The sequence below is a fragment of the Bombus fervidus genome, chromosome 3 (genome assembly GCF_041682495.2).
Source record: "Bombus fervidus isolate BK054 chromosome 3, iyBomFerv1, whole genome shotgun sequence".
Classification (NCBI taxonomy): domain Eukaryota; kingdom Metazoa; phylum Arthropoda; class Insecta; order Hymenoptera; family Apidae; genus Bombus; species Bombus fervidus.
Genome location: NC_091519.1, coordinates 17,803,676 through 17,825,763, shown reverse-complemented (window position 1 = coordinate 17,825,763; position 22,088 = coordinate 17,803,676). Strand labels below are relative to the sequence as shown.

The window sequence follows — 22,088 nt, the reverse complement described above, 5'->3', positions numbered from 1 at the left end:
GAACGCGCGCACCAGCTAGGGAACAGCTGCCAGAGCAAATAAACCACCATCCAAGGATATCGTTCTCTCGAGGCTAGAGACCAAACGCGAGAGAGAGAGGGCGAACTTTCGAAAAACCTTGAGCGAGGTCTGCTGATCCCGCCGGACGGGATCCCTTCATTATTTTTCTTCCAGTCTTTTTTCCCCCGTTCCTCGGCAAATCTACCCGGTGCTGGCAACCCAGGTATCTCCGGAATACCGCGCCACGAGAATCCCACGGACGCGCCCTGAATTATTAACTACCCCGTGGAAATTTAGCCCGCGTGGAATTTCAGCGACGATCTCCTTTTCGTTCGACGTATCCGGCTGATCGATGATCGTACGACATTCTGCCTCTTAACGCTTAGCTAAACGCGGCCAGCTATACAGACAGCTATACGTTTGCACCGCGCTCGGACAAGCCAACCTGTACGCTGTCGATCGCGCATTTTTCCAAGTATCGAGGGTTAATATCCACTACTTAAAAAACAAATTATATTTTTCGGTAATGGTTTTATTTAACGATTTCACATATTGTTTATACAAATTAAAAGTATATATTAACGAAAATATAGGTACAATTACAAACATATTGAAGGTGGCTTAAAGATAAATAACACGACTTAAACGTGAAATTAAAAATTCATAATGCATTTTAATATTTTCTTACAATGTGCTATCGTTCGATTATAACTTTATTTAGTCATAACTGTAGTGGAACTTTTTAATTAATTTTAACACCACTAGATCGATGTATTTTATTATATACTGTACTTTATAAAAGCAGAAAAAGCGGCGCAGTTAATTGGGAACAATTCCAGGTAAACAATAACTAGTAACAAATAAAAATAATAACAAAAAAAAAGAAACAAAAACGCGTTGCAAAAGTCAAAAGGGAAGATGTCCCCGTTCGGTCACGCAGCGATGTACTTTAGAGAGGGGAGACTCCCTATTCGGTTGGCTAAGTGTTAACAGGCGATCCGAATGCGAAATGAAATCGTTTTATTAAAATTCTCTATGGGGTTAGAATCGCGTTAAGTTTTAAGGTATTATAGAATATGATGTATAGAATATGATATGAAACGAATGACTAACGGATCTTTTTATTTTTATTTTTTCAGGCGGTGTGAAAAGCGTGACACGTGAGGCTGCAGCTGGATCTGTTGGTGGAGTTGGCGTCGGCGGTGGCGGCGTCGTAGCGTACAAACCCGTGGTACCAAGAGAGCTGGCGCAACACTTCGCGAGGCCACCACGGCTCGATGTCCTGCTCGACATGCCACCCGCCTCGCGGGAGACGCAGATTCATCATAGCTGGAACGCCAACGACCGTAGCCTCAACATATTCGTCAAGGTATGTATATATCCCATGAACGCACACGGTGAACTTGGAATACTCGCTACGATCTTTCGTTTTTCCATTCTTTCAAAATTCCTTCGTTCTTTACTGTTTGTAAATTTAGTTTTTTCAAAATATATCCATTATTCCAGCCTTTTATACTACATTTCTAAAGTTTCCTTCTACGTCTCTACATTGATAAAGTTCAGAGGAGATGCTTCCTATATTAATACTAGAACTACCACACCAATTAAATTGACTGGTTTTACGAATTTATTTTAAAATTCCTACTTCGTGTTATATGTTTTTCCGCAATAATGTAATGACTTTCGCACAACGATAACTAAAAGAATAATACGACGAATTTTATTTTGTTTTCTATGTATTCAAAGTCAAAATAATTTTGTATCAAGGCTACTTATACCAATGCCAGTCCAAATGGCTAGTACTTGTCAAAGCGTAAGAGGATCCTGCAATCCGTTTATCCAACTAACCAGTTTCCTCGTTTTCTACAACTTCCCACACGCTTTTAAAATTTTTACCGCGCATCCTTCGATATGACGATATCAGTTATCAGGAAAATTCCGAATCGATCGCTAGATCGCTGGATGCTAACACTGGAAATACCACATCAGTCAAAATGATTGGCTCTACGATTTTATAAATGTGTCATCCCTCGTTTAGGGATTCTAGATGGATTGATAATAGGAAAGATCTACTACATAACATGAATTGCTTTTGTAAGAAAGTAATAAATCAATAAATATAAAAATATTCTATTATCGCGTATTTTTTAAAGTCCAATCATTTTGGCTGGTTTTGGTAGAAATAGCTTCGTGTTAACTATCGGTAGTTCTAGTGTTAAAACACTTACCCAGCCGCGCATTTTTCCTAGTATCGGGGACTAATATTCACTACTTAAGAAACAAAGGGTCTAGAAATGATTTAAATCGATTATAATTTGTGGTAACGATTATATTTACAAATTTCACATATATTTTATACAAAACATCAAATTGTACAATAAAATATGTGTAAAATAAAATAAAAAATATGTAGTTGTACTGTATCTATCGGGGACTAATATTCACTACTTAAGAAACAAAGGGTCTAGAAATGATTTAAGTCAATTATATTTTGCGGTAACGATTATATTTACAAATTTCACATATATTTTATACAAAACATCAAATTGTACAATAAAATATGTGTAAAATAAAATAAAAAATATGTAGTTGTACTGTATCTATCGGGGACTAATATTCACTACTTAAGAAACAAAGGGTCTAGAAATGATTTAAGTCGATTATAATTTGCGGTAACGGTTATATTTACAAATTTCACATATATTTTATACAGAACATCAAATTGTACAATAAAATAAAAAATGCGTAGTTGTACTGTATGTATCGGGGACTAATATTCACTACTTAAGAAACAAAGGGTCTAGAAATGATTTAAGTCAATTATATTTTGCGATAACGGTTATATTTACAAATTTCACATATATTTTATACAAAACATCAAATTGTACAATAAAATATGTGTAAAATAAAATAAAAAATGCGTAGTTGTACCGTATGTGTTATTGACGAATGATTTCTATTTCAGGACGATGACAAATTAACGTTTCACCGACACCCAGTGGCTCAAAGCACAGATTGCATAAGGGGGAGGGTAGGTTACACGAAAGGTATGCATGTCTGGGAACTGTTCTGGAGCACGAGGCAAAGAGGCACGCACGCCGTAGTGGGCGTCGCGACGGCAGAGGCACCTCTTCACAGCGTCGGATACCAGAGCCTGGTTGGCAATAATGAACAAAGTTGGGGTTGGGATCTCGGTAGAAACAAGCTTTTGCACGACTCGAAGAACAATGCCGGTGTCACGTACCCGGCTCTACTTAAACCCGACGAAACGTTCATTGTTCCTGACAAATTCCTCGGTAAGTAATGTTATAATTTCGCGAAATACTAATACCTTTTGTAACACGTACTAATGAAAATTTCTTTTTCAGTGGTCTTGGACATGGACGAAGGTACGTTAGCTTTCGTCGTGGATGGTCAATACCTTGGAGTCGCATTCAAAGGCCTTAAAGGCAAAAAGCTGCATCCTATTGTATCCGCTGTGTGGGGACACTGTGAGATCACGATGAAATACATCGGTGGACTTGATCGTAAGTAACGATAAAATCGTTGAACGTTCGAATAATCTTATATGTATGTTTAAAATTAACGAAGTAATAATGTAATTCGTAATTGTTTCAGCTGAACCTTTGCCTTTGATGGATTTGTGTCGAAGAGTGATTCGAAAACGAATCGGCAAGGATAAGATAGACGAGAAAGTGAATGCGCTGAGCTTGCCGTTAGCGGTGAAGACTTATCTCCTGTATCGTGACAGGAGGTAACTACCGAGTGCTAGCTCCGAAACCATTACCACCACGATTACGACTGTGAACACCACCGCCCTATTCAATCATTGCCACCACGACGCACAGGGGAACGCCCGCTACCCCGTCGCAAGCCACCGAACGCACCAGCCCATAAGCCGCTTGTACGATCCATGGTGTTTGTATCCATGTAAGGATAAATTGAGACGAGCACGATCAATGTGGTCGCGTACGTTGTCGTCGTCGTCGTCGTCGTCGTCGTCGTCGTCGTCATCGTCGTCGTCGTCTTCGTCTTCGTCTACGTCTACGTCCACGTCTACGTCTACGTCATCCTCATCATCATCGTTGGCATGATATTTGTCACCATTATCATATGTTCATCATTATCGTTGTCATAGTCGTTGTTAATCTGATCGTTATCGTCGTTGTCGTTCCCGCATACGATCGGACGAAGCTACGTGAAAAAAAAAAAAAAAGTATCGAACGCGCAGACGGGACACATACGCGAACCGTATCAGGTCTAGCGAATTATTTAGATAATATTGTTGTCTTGTGTTAACGTCGATATCATTAAAATCTTGACGAAGTCTTTATTAATTGTTAATAATGAAAAAGTGACGTACGGTGCAGTTAAATAAGTTTCCGAGCATATCGCTCGACACTGTTATTTCTTCAGTTTATTTTCTTTTTCTTTTCTTTTTTTTTTCTTTTTTTTTCTTTCTTTTTTTTTTCTTTTTTTTTTCTTTTTTTTGTAGTCCTTTAAGTTGTCGCGTTACTAGAACGTTCTGCGTCTGACGAAGAAGATGCAAGGTGAGAAATCGAGGACCTGAATGTGAGAGTGAGAATACATACATGTGCGGTTCGGTCAAGAGGAAAAATCAATAGAAAAAAATGATCACAAGGAAAATAGTTCTTCACACAGTTGGCCAGTAAAACGTTTAGTCGAGTCTAAAGGCTGATACGGATAACGTTTCGGTTATTAGTCAACAATGGGTAGCGGGCTTGTTCTAGTCCGGGCACACTGCGCTAATAGAAAACGAGAAGACAATGGGATAGAAACGTACATTTGCTTCGCAACTTGAGCGAAGAAAAAAATCGACGAAACTTGGAGTAGATGTCACTATGCGGACAGTTGTTGCTCGCGCGGCTACCGAAAAAGAAAATGTGTGTATAGTGACGAAGATGCCGGTCGATTGAACAGCCACCTTCCAATAGACTCATTTTTCAAATATTTTCTAAGCATGCTAGGTCTAATAAAATATAGTGGTGTACATGGTTCGTGGATGGACACGAGAAAAACGAAAGAGAATTTCAAGATATATATATATATATATATACATATATATATATGCGATTCAATAAGTAACACGCCTCTGATTGTTCTGTGTATTTCATCTTATTTTGTTGTTCGTTTAGTTAGAAAAAAAAAAAAACCCTTAAAGAAAGCATACGTATCACAGTTAGAAATTATCACTAAATGACGTTTGAGCGGAACTCTACGAACAGAAGAGCCACGAAAACTTATAGCGTTATACGAACATCGATTATTCGAAGATGTTGCGAAAAGAGAAGCGATAAACAGCAGTAACTTACCGCGATTAAGTTAATTAAAGTAAAAAAAAAAAAAGCAAGAAGAGAACGAAGAAGATTAGGTGTACGTAGTTAAACGTTTAGGGCGAGCGAACGAACACGGTCATATTACGGCTGAGTATATTCCAAACACGACTTAAAACTGACTAGGAGAGTGAAAAAGAGAGAAACAGAACTGTTGCGACACTAGTGTGTGAATGTTATGTTTATGATACAATGCAAATCATGCCGACGATCCAGAAAATATAATCACGATGACGATGACGGCCATGAATGAATTGCGATGAAAAAATTCTATCGGGCGTGTTGCTACCTATACTATTAGCATGACAAATTATGACTGGTCCTTAGTAACTCTAATCTTACGTTTAATCTTACGTTTGTCGCTTAAGTTTAATCATAACGTGCCGTTTATCGGCGATGTCGATTTGTACATAGGATATAATTATAATAATGATAACAATAATAATAATATCTATCGGTACGACACTGAATGTATTGTGGGTAGTGATTGTATCAAAGACCGTAAGGACGAACCGAATGCGAGAAAAGAAAAGAATAAGAAAAGAAAGAAAAAGAAAAGAAAAGAAACGATAAGAAAATATAAATAGAATCCTACAGTGTGAAAGGAAGAAAACGTAGAGGCAATACTGTCGATGAGAACAACGCTCCACTTTTCTCCTTTTGATCACGAAGTACCATTTTCTTCTATTTATTTTATTTCCTTATATTTTTTTTTTTAAATTCTTTAGATTTCTTTACATTTTCTTTATAGTTTCCACAAACGAAATAAGATTTCTTGCTGATACCACGCATAGTTGTTCATTCTCGTCGAAAACGATTACAAGAACGCGTCTTCCAGATTGTCTGGCCGGACATACAGTCACAACCTTCGGAAGAAAAAGACCGCCATTCTTTTTCTCCTAACAAGTGAAAACTTTTATATCATAGATCATGGCCACATTTGTTTAACGACCCACCGAGTTCATCGATATATCGCCAACCGAAGGTTTCAATGACACGCACGATCTCGCAATCGGCAGCCACTGCGCGTCGTGATCTTGCGGTCCTCAATACGCACACCCAAATCACTGTCTGCTAGAGCAATGTTCATCCGTACTATCTTTGCTCGGATTTTCCGCTCGATCGGGATCAGTTCTCGAGCTGCGGAAAACGCATGACGAAGAAAAAAAAAAGAAGAAACAAATTTATAAGATTCGTGACGAAGGAAAGAAAAGCGAATGCTCGTCACGAACGTTCGAAATTAAAGATAGGGCAGGATCTCACACCGTGTGTGTCGCGTGTTGTACGATCGCGCAGCGGTAAAAGAATTCACTAAACTAATAACGACTTGACGTCTTTGTCGTGGACGAGAAAACTTGCGCCTAGTTTGTAAGAATAAGGGGATGAAAGAATATAGATAACAAGACAGTTATCTCGAGAGCGGCGTGGCCGGAAATACACACCGTTCGTCGAAAACCTCAGCCTCGTTTGTATGAATAAAAGAGATGAAAGAAAATAGATAAGAGGACGGTTCTCTGGAGCGCGGCGTGGCCGGAAATACACACCGTTCGTCGAAAACTTCAGTCTCGTTTGTAAGAATAAAAAAAGATGAAATGAAAATAGATAAGAAGACGGTTCTCTCGAGCACAGCATGGACGTCGTGCGTGTTACCTCGTATGCGTGAAACAAATGTCTCCGGATGGAAGTAAACAGAGCACAACAAATAGCGAGTAAAACAAATGAAATTGTAGGGTTATGAAAACACATATTCTATGTGAAAACGCATATAGAAAAGAAGAGTCAAAAAGTGAGTAACCAATAAGAGAGAGGGAGAAAGAGAGAGAGAGAGAGAGAGAGAGAAAGAGAGAGACAAAAGGACAAACTCACACACGCGCAGAGAAAGTATTTTCTTTTTTCCCAGGAGTAATACTCTTCTCTGACTTCGCGTTGTACCTATTCTTTACCAACTATTTTCTATATAAACCAACGAATGATTTCGTTTTCTCTTTATGCGCGTGTCATGCTCCCAGCTAGAGACAGGTCAGAACAGAAGGTAATAGCGTTTAGCAAGATTGTTGTATATATTATTGATTAATGATTAATATTAATATTATTATTGTATCGGCTCGATAGTTTAATTGATTAATCAATTATATCGTGGTAGTCGGCATAATTGTGGATTCAGTTTTTGTACGGTAGGAAAAACGATCTACTTAATGCGACCGATCGATCGACGAGTATTAAATTGAAAAACGGGTAGATAAGTTCTCTACGGCTCGTCGCTTTAAGCTTTCAATTTACTACACATTTTTAGTTTCTTTTCTTTTTCTTTTCATATTTCGTGTCCGAGCGGACGATGCTTTCGGGATAAATCACGGACACTTTCATTATTTAAATCGCATCGAAGATTGAACGAAAGATTATGGATTACACCGAATAAAGCAAAGTAAAAAGTAAAGAAACGTGTTTTTATACCGGCGCGTGCTCGTCTTCTGTTGCAACGCGTTTTCTTCTTGCTTTTTTTTTTTTTTTACATATTTCTTTTACCGATAAGCGTATTTTACATTAATTTTCTTTTTTCTACGTTCTAAATTTTAGTCTTCGTATTCCGACATTCGTTCGTTTTTAGTTCCGATTATCTCGTAGTATCCTTCGTTTTTTCTTTTTTTTTTTTTTTTTTTTTTTTTTTAATACGAAACAAAATGAATTTCTGTTCGATTCTGCATCATGGATTTAAATGGTTTTCTTTATGCATGGTTATGCATATTAGACGATACCCCCCCAACCAGGTTGATCCAATTTTCTCTTTTTACTTAATATAGTTCGCTTTAAAACGAAAATGAATTAGTCCAAATTATTTTATCTATATGCGGTTCGACGTAAGAATTGATCGATCGATCCAATGACCCAATGGAAATAATATTCCTTTTAGCATGCGTTAAACTTTACCCGTTCAATTCACAAGGACTTCCGTTGATGTTTTGTCAACTCGGATGATCGAATTCAAGAACAAACAAAGTAATTATCGATGATTCGTGCGAAAAACTGATAGCTAGCTCGATCGATCGATCGTCCAATGGAATATCTTCACGATCGATAAAGGAAACACGGTAACGTTCTATTCATTTCCGCTGTCGACGCGGAGGATGTTTGAGAACTACGAGACAGAGGAAAATACAAAAAAAAAAAAAAAAAAACACGTAGAAAAAGCGTGGGTGTTTCGAAATATTTTTCGTCAACTGCCTGCTGCCTGCCTGTGCAAACTACGTTGCCTCGACAAATATGTCTAATTTATTGACGATACGATAATTAGCAGGACATTTAAGCTGCGTGCGTGTAAGTGATAGCCGACAAAATAAGATGCTGTGTATGTGTGTATGTACGCGTGTGCGTGTACTTTCGGCCGAGAATGAGTGTGAAAGAAGCGAGTAAACTGAAGGGTGAGTGAGAGTGAATGAAAGAAAGCCGGAAGAAGGAACGAGCGCGCATCTGGCACCGAGTGGTCTTCGACAGAATATTCGTTCTTTTCCCATTCTATCTGTAAGTTGGCGAAAGAAGAAAAAAAACTTTTATTAGCCAATCAAAGTATTTATCCAAATTTGAGAAATAAGCGCAACTAAAGTAAAGTTGGTTGCATGGAAAAGGTGAAAGAACGCGATATGTACAAAGACCACTTCCGGCCCGATTTACAAGCCTGTTTCACATAATGTTCTTTTCTCATGTGTTCTTTTTTTTCCTTTGAAGCCTGAACTATTGCAACGAGCGATCTCACGTCTATTTAAGCATAAGTTTACGAGTTTAGCATGGTATTGCTGTATAGTGGCGAGTGAACGCGAAGAATTTATAAATATGTAATGCCTTAATGTTATATAACGATAATAATGGAATACCGTTACTGTATAATTAGTGACGCGCAAGAAGGACTGGGGGAAACAATGATCGTGACAGTTAGATAGATCGAAAGGGTGGGTGGTAAGAAAAAAAAAAAAAATGACGAACGAACGAGCAAACATAAAGAAAAAAATGTGTGTAACAGACAAGATATCAAAGGGAAATGTAGTACGTGCGGCCGTTTGTCTCCATTCTGTTCGTGATTTGATATTTTTTTATAATTCCGACGACGAGGGCGAACGATATTAGAGAGAAAGAGAGAGGGAGTGAGTATAAATGGAGCGTGTATAGAGAACGGACTGCTATCTAAAATAGTTCAGGCTAGATGTCGATGTTTGTAGCAGATAAAGAACAAAAAAAAAAAAAAACACAACACAGCATATTGTAATTAAAATTAAAAGTCATTAATACCGTGTGCTTTTTTACTCACCCGCTATTCGCATCCCTTTTTCTATCAATGACCTTTTATCAATGGTCTTTATCAATGATCCTTCGACGATTTCGTACCTACCTCGTAGTTGCTTCGTTTTCGCTTTTCATTCTTTCCTTACAACTCGCGTTCCTGTCATTCTTCGTCAGGGCACCGATTCGCAACTGCTTCGATTCGGCTGTCAGCTTCGTTTTCGTCCATCTTCGAAATCTAACGATTTCCCTTTGCGCTATCCTTGCACGGAGATTCAGCGTTATCCAACAAACTCAACGGGTTGGAATTGACGTAGTTTTGAGACTCCATATCCACGCTCGGTATCTTCGGGAATTCCGGTCGAGGATGTTCGTTCATCTTGCTGAATTAAATTCATTTTTTGTTTTTATATCGAGCCGATCTTCGTGGCCACCCCGCACTCTCCGGGGAGAGCTTCTACTTCTACAGCTACTTTAAACACCTCTGGCGGTCTATTACAATCTTTGCTGCCCATCTTACGATCTTAGATAGAAACATCTTTCCTTCGCGTTTACTTCGACGGTGTTTCAGTTAAGATGTTGACTGATGGAATAGTTAGTAGCGAGTCCAGTTATGTTTGCGAAGGCGATATTTATACCGAACTAGCGATGGGTGTTGGATAACAATGTGGGTGTGACAATCGCCACACACTACACACCTATTTACTGTGGCGTAAGTTAAAGGTGACTTACTCAGGTTGTTGCACTTCGATGCGACGTGTCCGTACTCCAAGCGATTGAAACGTTCGGTATCTTTGCTCTTCGTTGGACATTTCGCACTTGGATGAATCTTGTTTCCGCATAGAAAACATCGTCGCGACTCGTCGTCTTTGACCTTTCTTCGATCCGTTTGGCTTTCGTTTTCGCGTTTTCTTTCGTGGCTTCGTACAGGGCAAGCTTCTCTTTTAACTTTGTTCGCCACGAATTCCGTCGATGTTGTATTTTATTACGGACGAACTTTCCATCGCTCACTTGCTTCGCTATGTCGAACATTTCGTAGACATGCTCCTCGTCCTGGTCCTTGGCACGTCACGATAAGTCTTTATGCACCTTGTACGCATCCACTTTTTGCTCAAATTCGGTACTCGGCGTTTTCTTCGTAGTCTTTCAACTTTTACAACACCGTTCGTAGCGAAGAAACAATTTTGCCTCCTCGCGTATATTACGAGCTGCACATCGGCTCAATCGCAAAGGTCTCACATCTCCTCAAAATCCAACAAGCAGCTTCGTACAGTGACGTTATGATCACACCACGGACTTTGACGTCTTTAAATATTGAAACGTGCTGCTGTCGGCTTCCACGCGTGTTTCCGACACTTGGCGCTCTTCTTCCTCGTCTTCTTCGACTTTGCAGTACTCGATCACCAAAGCCGTGACTACTCTTTGGCGCCCTTCCGTTTCACCAATTGTTTTTAATCTTCGTCTCGTGGGTACGTTTATCAATTTCGCGACTTTCATTGTTTTGAGTCGCGTTTGCCGATCGTTAGCCATGCCCTGTCTTCGATATCGACGATGGTGTTATCATCCGGGTTTTATCGATCTGTTTTGTTCGACGATTCAATCTCGACGAGCACCGAAAATTTGTAGAAACTTTTACTTTCTCTGGTTAGTGATGTCTGCAGAGTTATTTATTATAATTTAACTTACAACTCACAACTTACAACGACTCGATAATTCTGAGTAACGATTAACCCGTAACTTCCTCGCTACTCACTCGCAACTGTCTTGCTACTCGATTCGTGGCGGAGGTCTTAATATTACTGTGCTCTCAATTGACTAACGGATGTCTTTTATACCACGATTTTGGCATTCCCAGCACAAGGAAGGGGGTGAACTATGATCACGTGCACCTTCTTTAATTACTCCGAGTCATGAGAGGCTACAGGTATACGGATCATTAAAATTTCTAAATTTTCCCTATTCTGTCAATACTTTTATTGTTTTTTTACTTGTAGTACATCGGGATTATTCCCAAGGATTTTCTCCGATATTACGATATTTTAGCGAATAGGATAAATTTGTATATTTCTAAGAAGAGGACAAATTAAGAAGCAAAGAAAGGAAAGAAATACTTTGATAAATCTTTTATCCTAATCTCTTTACTATCCAACGGTAAACTTTTCTCTATCAAAATAAATTTTATCAAAAAGGTATTTAACTTTAATCGTATAATTAGTAAAAAAAATTGTTTATTTAACTGTTCATTTCCATATTTCATTTAGCATATACATATGTATATTTCATCGTTAATCCGTAGGAAGTATTTCTATTTTGTTTAATAATATATTTCTCGTTTAATAATTGGAAACTGCAACTATTTCAATAAAATTGACTACTTTCCTCGCATCCGTATAAAGTTTATATGACATAAATAATAATCTTTAATAATCCGCGAACTGTACGCGGTATCAAGAAAGCTCTAAATAAAAAATAGAACGCATCCCTCTTCTTCTTCTTGCTATCATATATTTTATTTCTACACGCAACCTACATATTCTCGTTGTAAGTTTTAGTTGATCGCGTGTTTCTCTACGATCCCGAAGAAACTTCTTCGTCGCAGCCTCTGTAAAGCACCTCGCACTCCTCGCCACGAATCCCTGCCTCCCCGGCATCCCGTACCAATCGGAACCAGCCGGAAGACGATTTCAAAGATTTCTCCACGCTTCGTCTGAAAGCACACGAACAACCTGAATCGACTCGCTCTTCCTCGCGGAATATTCACAACTGCGATATTCCTTGCCAAGACGTTGAATGCCACGGCTGTGACTGGTGACCGGCGCATCAAGATTAGTATACAATTGTTATAAATTTTTTATTATTACCATCGTTACTAGAATGGCGTGACAAAATTAATTCACTATAAAACATATAAAAATAATTTTATTTATACATGAAATATATTTAATATACGTGAAATATAAATTTAGTACGTGCGCCCCCCGGCAGTGGCTGTCGAACATGGGAAAACCCGCTTTTAATTTAGTGAACAATGACCATAATCAGCGTTTCGATTTGAAAGGTATTTGATGGGAATTAAAGGGCTTGAGAGTAGAATGAAATATGCCAAGCCTTCTGCCGGTTCTTTGGGATTATTCCGACTTCGAAGAAGTATAACCCAGGGATGAATTACAGTTTATGGCAGATCCGGCACGTAACAACGCGGAACAATTATTTAGCAACGCGAACAAGCTACGTGAGATAATTCATAGTCGCGAAAAATAAGCGAATCGAACGAAATTGCATAACAACGCCATGCAGGTCACCGGTGACCTCAGCGAGGTAAATTCATTAAAACGATGATTATACACCGTAACATATCTGTTGTTGGTAACATTTCAACATTATATGTATCGCGTAATAAAAAATTGATCGTGACGCCACGGCCAAACCTTGTAAAACTGCCGTGGTATTCAACGTGTCGATATTCCTACGGCGTGCAAATGGCATTTCGAGAAATAAGAGTGAGATACGTCGAAGTTCTCCCGGTCCGGATACCACGACTCGCGTTCGTTCGCGTCACGACACTCTGAATATTAAATTTCTACGCCGCGTCGCGCTGGAAACTGGCCGCAAAGCAATATCGTCGTGTTCTGGAACTCACGTTAAGTACTTGGCCAGTATCTTGCCGGTAGCACCGAACGTTTTCGAGAGCTTTCGATTCTCCAAGCACACGGTTCTCTGTATACATCGTAGCCTAGCGTCTTCGTCGAGAACGTCTTCCTGTTCCGGTGTCTGAGACCAACATAGCAAGGACTATCGTTAAAACTTTCAACGACCATCTCGTTATATAGCTATAAGGAACTTCGCATCGAATTATCGTCGATATAAAGAATATTTACGCGTCGAATCCTTACCACTGAATCGAAATTATACGCAGCATACAGCTCTCTTTTCTTCCTGGCAGACAGCACGTCCGTCAAAATGTCTCTGTGCTTCGCGTTCACGATCGTGTTCTGAATAATCGCGAAGAGCAACAGTAAACCGATGAAGCTGACGATTACGAGCTGCTTCGAAGATGGTCCAAGCGGGTAATCGATCGAGTGAGCTACCGGATAGCTGAAATGTGGATTATCGTACACGTAAGGCAGCACGTTTTCGCTCCTGTGACGAACGAACGTTCTCTGCGGCGCTGAAAAGCGTAACAACGTTAGCATTTTCCCATATCTATGTCCTCGTCACGATAATTGATCAAAGAAACACGCGAAACGTTACCGAGGAGATAATTATTGGCAGGTACAGGTAGAGTGGGAGGACGCGCGAGAAGCTCGGAAGAACGCGTCATATCCGGTCGAAGCGCGGATTCCTCTCTGCTCGGTGATTCCAGGACGGAGCCATTTCCGGAGAACGGAAACACCGTAGTCTTTGTATCTCGAGCGACGATCGACACTGTGAACGCGCTTAATAATGGAAGAGCTTTCGTCGTTACAGCGAACAACATTTTTCCTTTCGCACGAATCTTTTATCCGACGAGTGGCTTTCGTTATTGTGTTTGTCGTTGGCTTTCGATGAAAAACGAACGAATTATGCTACGCGACTGACGGAGGCTCGATGGCGTTCGATGGTCTTAAGAAGGTGGAAGGAACAACAGCTTCGTGACGTAAGCAATTGAAGCAGAAGGCACGAGAAGCAAAAAAAAAAAAAAAAAAAGTAGCGGCAATTTCAGAAATTGCGGCCATCATTCGGCCCGCTGAGCTATCCCGCGACTTCACGCAGAAAACACCATGACTTATCCTCGAAGCGGTGGTTTCTGTAATGGCAGGCGAATAGGCAGAATCTTTTATTCGCGACGTGATTTTATGCTTGGAGAAACTACGTCTACGAGGTAGACTTTTCCAAGTTACTTATTCCAAGTCACTTTTCTCTCGTTATAGTCGAAGAGGAAGAACGAACGATAACTCGAGAGAGAGAAAGCATAGAAAAGGTTAAACAAACGGAGCAAAGACAAGAAAAACGATATAGCATTGCCGACGATGATTCACGAGGTACATCGTGGTCTTTGATACGAGGCAACAAAGGGTGTCTAAGCTTTTCTTCGCAATTGATCCGGCAATTCCTGCGAGACAGAAACTTTCCAATTACAACGGTATACGCGACGAACCGTAACATTTAGCCAATCGTAAAAATAAAAGGTAAATTGAAATCGCCGATGCGCGGCCACTCCGCTCGCGCACGCGAGCGTATCACAACGAAGAAACAAAGGATTGCCTGATTTCGAGCGCGTAAAAAAATAAAAGAAAGAAACGTCGCGTTTGATGTAAATGTTCGAACAACGAACAGGGGACCGAGAGTGTGGGCAAATCGGTTGGTTAGGTTGGCTGCTGAATCCAAGGGGTTGCTATGGCGATGGGACGGTCGTCGCTGGCGGGGAGGGAACAGAGGGCTGTTGCCTGGAGGGTTCGTCTGTCTGGAGCCCTTCTAAAGGGGATGATGTTCTTCGCTCTGTCTGTCTGCACTGCTAGCCGGTAGTTTTGCACCGAGTCAGCTGTTTCGCGGACGTTTCCTCCATAAGCTATCCTTAAAGAACGAATTAACTCACCGTTGCTTGCTTTTTACCACCGTGCAACCCTTCCTCGACATTTTCGTCCGATCTTCTTAAGAAATCAACGACAAATTGTTTTACCGTCGTAAATGAGATCGTAGAGGATCAGCTCGATTCTCTCCGAGCGAAATAAGCTGACTTCCGGATGAAAAATATAATTCAGAATCGCGTTAACAGCTGGTTAAAATGCGTAAATTCGCGAACACGAGGCATCATCGCGATACTTCGCCGGGGAAGGGTTCCCAGAGGTTTAATAAGAAGAAAGTTCTTCCAGTTCTCGTGACAAGTCTCGGGAAATAATGGACCGATCCTTGCTCTATATTCTCCGCGCTTTCGCAGAGGAAATTTTCGCTCTCTCGTTTCCAACTTTCCTCCTCGACTGTTTATTAGTCGTTCCTCTGGTCCAGTTTTTACGACGATATGTATCAACATCTTCGAAAAGTCCAGGTCCCTGTTAACCGCCACAAATACGGTAGTCGCTGTCAGAGTCAATAATTGTCACAGTGCACTTTCAACCCCAGGTGACACGTTTTCCTTAGGTAGTGAAGCATACGGTATCCTTGGGACTGCGCTTCTTTGAAAGCCACCGGGAAAATGGAACGTCTATGTACCCTGGCTTATAAATAGCTACTCTGCGTTGCATCCTTTTTTTTTTTTTTTTTTTTTATAGATCGCTCTAAGATAAAACGCATTTCGACGAACCACCTCCCTGGAAACTCTCATCGATAACAAAACGATTGCCCCTATTCGCGTCTCGCGGAGAAAGAAAGAGGAAAGGAATATCATAGAATTTTTCTAAGCGAATGTAATTTTAAACGCGATTCGTCTTCGTATCTATGAAATACGGACGTTCTGGCGACAACAAGGAACATAGAGATTATACTCTCGTCGGGCGTTGCCAGTTTATCGCGAACAATAAAAGCGGGCTTGTGTTTTTTTTTCTAGAGCTGCGTACGTGTATCGGGGTCACATCGATAGACACACCGCGTGAACAAGACGCGGTTTCACGCCAACGCGATGCGAACAAGCATTATATTTTTAGTACGCTTTTACAGCAGCCGCCCTATGCTCGGACACCTTGCACGCTGACTTTTTATCACGGTCCAATCGAAACCGCTCGGCCTGCAATCAGAGCTTCGTTAGCAGCCCTTTTATGCGGCCGGTTGACTACAGGTTGACTAGACACCACCCACCCCTCCAGTCGATTTACCCCAGCCTGGCATCTACCTTTTTCTTGAACCTGTGTTACGCTGTTTTTTTTTTCCTTTTATTACTATTTTCTCCCTACATTTTTCCTATTTTTGTTTGCGATTAATTGTAGGCCACTTCGTGACCCATTTCTACGTATTTATTTATGGAAGCAAAGCCTCTCTCATCCAGTTTACTTTGCTGGCCAAAGAAAGCGATGAAAATTGTTGTAAGAAGATTCTACGACAAGGGTAAAGTACGTGACGAAGAAACGTACCTGGCGATAATTACGATCGCTTTACGAGTCAAAGGTATTACCATGTATAGACAAAGGAACGTAACAATCTCTCGTAGCTTACAAATATTTGTACGTTTAATGGAAATTTAAAATGCAAAATGCATAAGTACGTAAGAATATGAAAAGCGTGTTTAATAGGCGAAACAAACGTGTACGTAGATTTCAGCGAGTTGGTCGTATTTATAAAATTATAAATTGATATAAACGTTTGTAATCTCGTTGCTACGGTTGCCAGAACGTTTGTACAAAACGAAGATAAAAATACGCTAATTACGATTATCTGGATATCCCCTAATAAACAGAAATTGATTTCTTCGAAGGAACGATAGAGCTCGTGAAACTGCAGTTTAAAATTCATTTTTCTTTGTTGCCCTAGCCAGAAGCAATTTCACGCTCGGCAAATATCGCCAAGCACTATACACGTTGTTCCTTTTCGCGTTTCTTTTTGTTCGATTGTCGTGGTAGTGTTTGCCAACCGGGATTTTAAGACCGCAATTACCACCCCGAATTAATGGATAATTCGTGTTTGTTCCGTTTGCATGATCATCCCGCTTCTCCTCGCGCTGGCTGTTTGTTAAAGTACGGAAGAAACAGCTACATTTTCCATTTCCTCTCTCTTGCCTTTCTTTTTTTTTTTTTTTTTTTTTTTTTTTTTACCAAAACTACGAACGGTAGATGTGTACGCCGCTTAATTAATTGGAGGGTTCTTCGTATCGTGTCTGAGCCGTGGCTGTCTTTACTACTCGCTGGCACGCAACCAACTCGCGTTTCGTTCTCGAGTGATTACCGACGAATATTTTGTTGACGAATCGGAGAACACCCGCGAACCTGACGTGCGTTCCAGCTACACGATTCTTCTGCTCGTTAGTATGACGTAACGTAAGGGAAAATTCAATTAGACGATCGTGCGTTGGAATAATTCAGCCGGTTGGTTCCGGGTCCAAGCTAGGGGGGCGAAACTTGGATTAATGCGAATGGTTAGACAGCGCAATTTACATAATATTTCAGGTTCATTATCGTGAGTTATAGAAAGGATAGAGTTAGACGGATCATTACACGAAACGTAGTCTCCTCTTTTCCCGGAAATTATATTTCAATGTAAGTTTAGATTAAATACACGCAACGTACGCAATCGTACGAGCTTCTTGGAATTCTTCGAACCTAGACAGATGCCATCAGGACGTGTAACGAATCGAACGACGTTTCTCTCACCTCGGTACGTGAAATACATCGACCTTCCGGTATTAATAGAATATATGTATCCAGAAATCCGGCGCGACCGAGGAAGCCTCGGAGGATCCATTGGGGTCAGGCAGCCTGGGAAATCCTTTAAAGCCGAGAGATCTTGGTGATTCCATTTCCACGCCGACCTGTTTACCTTCTGCTCGAGACCTCGCACGAGCTTTTCTATTCCTTACGGTCGCGCCTCGAGCGAATCTTCACCGTGGATCAAGCGTTCCTCGTTTCAACCTGTTTGAATATTCCGCCGGAAACGTATTTAATAATGCGCTGTATTTGCATACTTTAAATAGAACTTTAATCATTTCAGAATACCTCTTAATACAATTTTTACAGACATCTCCGGTTATAATTCTTTTCCTTTTCGCCAGTTCCTTTTATACTAGTTCGCAAGATTTTAACTTTGAAAATCGCAATTTTATGGCAGTTATAAAAGTCGACGTTCCTTCGTTTCGCTCCTCGGGCAATAGTCTGCGAACAGTCGCCGGCGGAACGTGTTTAATATGTGGAACGACATGCTTGCTTTAATATCGCTGGAAAACTTCCTGGACGCCTGAATGATGAACGCGTGCTGGTAAATTAGCGGGACGAGCCTGCGCCGCGAAACTATTCGCTCCAAGACGCGCGTGCATCTTTAACGCTTCGACCGGGTCGCTCGTTCGCGGCTTGCACAGAATCGCGGAAAGTCACTGTGAAATTTCTCTCGCAGAGTCTCAACGACCAGGAACCTTGTAACAGTTTCTCTTACGTAGCTCTCTTCTGTTCTTCGAGTTCTACTTTCCCTCTAAAGAACACTCGCAGCTGGTCGTTCCTCGAAATAAAACCGCCGAAAATTGACGAGCCAAGCAATCGGGGATGATTAATCGTTTATTCGAGCGAATTGTGGCGAATCGTTGGAAGGAGATACGTAACGAAGGAGAAACTGAAATAATTTTCGCAATCGAGGAAATCTTTAAATCCGCGCGTAAGGTAGATCAATAAGCTTTGCCGACGGCGCGTGGATTCATCTTTTAATAAGCGACGCTTCTTCCCTTCTCTCGCGTCTCCTCGATGACCGGTCAAGAACGCGATGCATTTATCAGGCGAGTTCCGTAAACGTTTCATCGATTTCTCGATATTTTTTCATTTTATATGTTTCATCGTTGCAGCTGTCTCTTCGTTCTCGCGTTGAACATCGTACAACAAGATTCTGGATCTTTCTATCGTGTCGTTAGACTCCATTCACCTGGTTGTTAAGTGAAACGTTAATTAGCGCGTGGTTAATCGATGAAACTGTCCCCGATCGTTTCTTCTCGTTCTCTTTTTTTTTTTTTTCATCCTCGCCTGGCAAACTTAGTCCGCAGTACCGACGATAACCACACCTGTAACACGTTGCCGACCTTGTTTCGGGATAATACTCGAAACGGTCGTCAAAGGTACGACCCTCTCTACCGAGAAATTGTAATAACCAGAATTCATAACTTCTCGTGGAAACATTATAGGTTTGCAATGATTTATTTTTAGAAATTTAAAGTGTATATATTAATTATTGCTAAATTACCGTAAAGTGTACAGAGGTGTACAATTTCATTTTCTTCATAGGTGTTAACTACTGTCCTTCTGGCAATATTACGACTCAAAAGATTTCTTTGAAAATACTCCTTAGGGAGGATTAAACAAAGGCACGCAATTAGCAGGAAACGAAGCGAGTTCCGTCGAATGAAAGAAATTGCGTTTCGAGTGGAAAATTTCGTGATTTGAAGGTAGTTCTCGAGATGAAAATAGGTGGTGTCCGGTGGGATGTTCGATCGGCTTTTATGGAATGTGCTCAGTAGGTCGAGCAATGGAAGTAAAATGGAAAAATTTCATACGTTGGGTGTCTTATCGAGATAAATGTTGTCCAGTCACGTTTCGAAAGCGACCATGAACGTTAAGTAACGATAAAAACACGTTGTCTCTGTGTACGTTTCCTTTCTATTTGTCTTCCGAGTAGTTTAATTTTCGAGTAGGAAACAACATTGGTATCGTGCTTCTGTATACAATCCTTGGAATTTTCCTATTTCAAAGCTAAGTAAATTTGGAGCGTTCGTGGAATTATCAAATCAACTTGAATCATCGCTTTGTAGAAAATATATATATCGTAGTTTCTTAAATATATGTATATTGATGATTCACAGAGAATGTTTGACAATACAAAAATAAGGAATGGTCGCTGCAAACCCATAGTCGAACTTATAATCTTATCCCAAGTTTACGATACGGACAGCATATCTGTTATTTTTGAAAGATTGCTTTGCAGATTCCTGAATTTCAACGATTGAATTTCTCGCATTGTACGTTACAAAGTTTACAATCTTTACCTTATAAATATTAAGCGCTTGACGTGTCCGCTCAATGGCAAACAATGTGTCATAAACAGTAGACAACCGAGCAATATAGCTAACAGGACGTTAGACTATGTACCCTCAACCAGGTACACACACGAGGTACAATTCACGAGACGTCCACGACATTTCGACAATCATATTATCCAACATTATCGAACAAACGTAGATTCCTATCTGACAGAAAAACGTCGACTAAAACACACTCCCTAGACCGTCACGTAGAGTACAAGCTTCGAGAATAAGACAGATCCAATGATACAAGAATCGCAACACTGGAACTACCGATAGTTAACACGAAGCTATTTCTACCAAAAGCAGCCAAAATGATTGGACTTTAAAAAATACGCGATAATAGAATATTTTTATATTTATTGATTTATTACTTTCTTACAGAAGCAGTTCATGTTATGTAGATTTTTCCTATTATCAATCTATCTAGGATCCCTAAACGAGGGTTGACACATTTATAAAATTATTGAGCCAGAAATTTTGACCGATGTGGTATTTCTAACGTCAGCATCTAGCGATCTAGCGATCGATCCGGAATTTTCCTGATAACTGATATCGTCATATCGAAGGATGCGCGGTAAAAATTTAAAAAACGAGTGGGAAGTTGTAGAAAACGAGGAAACTGGTTAATTGGAGCTCGAGAAACAGATTGCAGGAGCTTTTACACTTTGACAGGTACCAGTCATTTTTGACTGGCATTGGTATAAGTAGCTTTGATGCAAAATTATTTTGACTTTGAATACATAAAAAACAAAATAAAATTCGTTGTATTATTCTTTTAGTTATCGTTGCGAAAGTCATTACATCATTGAGGGAAAAAATATAACACGAAATAGGACACGCTTCGAAAGAGATTTCAAAATAAAGACGGCGTACAAATTACAATCATATTGGAACTCTTCAAATAGACATAGAAAATTACAATCATAGTAAAACTCTTTAGCCTCTTAGGTGCAGCTAAATTTTGCGCGAGGATGTTTCTCTGTACGTCAGAGTTTAACGCGAATTACGCGTAAACGATACAACACTGCAATGTGTGACGAATAATTCTGTTCCCTACGCAAGCACGTTGGAACGAAATTTTTGATAACTAAATTACAATTTTTCTTCAAAATATGATGCGTATACTTTAAATATAATAATTTACTTTAATAATTAATAATACAGTTGAGTGTGATATATTTTAAAGCACGGCCCGACACATAGACTCGCGTCACAATTTTCACGCTCATTGCGACACGTTCAGGTTAAAGATTCTAAAAAATTATAAGGATACGCATTGGCACGTTAAAAAGAGCACCTAATAATGGTATATTTATTTTAACGAAAAGCAACAATTGATACCTAACACTGGCGCATCAAAAACATATTGTATTGTATATTGTTGACACTGTTATGAAATGTTGTGAGAGCAAAAAAAGTGTGAAGCAAGACAAATGAAAAAGATCATATAGTTCGAACAGTGAACGAATGAGTGAGTAAAGTGAGCCACTATAGTGGCGCGTCGTACCCAAGGGGTTGATCTATCCTCCACCTTGAGCGCTAATATCGTCCAAGGTTCGTGACCCCAACCGAATTACTACTATTTAACCGATCGTTAACTAGTTGAGTGGTCGCAACGCGGCTATATATCCGATATATAAACAGAAAATGTAATAAAATGTCGCAGGTAGAAAAGATGTCACGACCTTTCTCAAAGGCTTTGAGGAATCTACGTTACCTTCACGAACGATGACGTATAATAATCTATATTTTGCAACGATGAAACATTTACTTGTCATACA

General features: G+C 40.1%; 2 protein-coding genes across 9 annotated transcripts in view; one reads left to right on the top strand and one right to left on the bottom strand.

Annotated features, from left to right (window-relative positions):
• LOC139985651 (protein gustavus-like) overlaps nt 1-9,634 on the top strand; it is a 186,838-nt gene extending 177,204 nt beyond the window's left edge. For 7 of the 8 annotated variants that reach the window (XM_072000242.1, XM_072000246.1, XM_072000239.1 and 4 more), the window contains 4 exons: nt 1,140-1,369; nt 2,966-3,296; nt 3,369-3,527; nt 3,619-9,634. In XM_072000242.1, the coding sequence (XP_071856343.1) occupies nt 1,140-1,369; nt 2,966-3,296; nt 3,369-3,527; nt 3,619-3,758 (860 nt within the window). In that variant the 3' untranslated portion in view covers nt 3,759-9,634. The remainder of the gene's footprint in view (nt 1-1,139; nt 1,370-2,965; nt 3,297-3,368; nt 3,528-3,618) is intronic. The other variant, XR_011799465.1, reaches the window with a different exon arrangement.
• A 2,516-nt stretch (nt 9,635-12,150) lies between these two features.
• On the bottom strand, nt 12,151-14,487 carry LOC139985521 (uncharacterized). The gene is made up of 4 exons (XM_072000007.1): nt 13,878-14,487; nt 13,520-13,794; nt 13,267-13,397; nt 12,151-12,333 (listed from the first exon to the last, which is right to left on the bottom strand). The coding sequence occupies exons 1-4, from the start codon at nt 14,101-14,103 to the stop codon at nt 12,195-12,197; spliced, it is 771 nt and encodes a 256-aa protein (XP_071856108.1). The 5' UTR covers nt 14,104-14,487; the 3' UTR covers nt 12,151-12,194.
• Between the last annotated feature and the right edge of the window lie 7,601 nt (nt 14,488-22,088).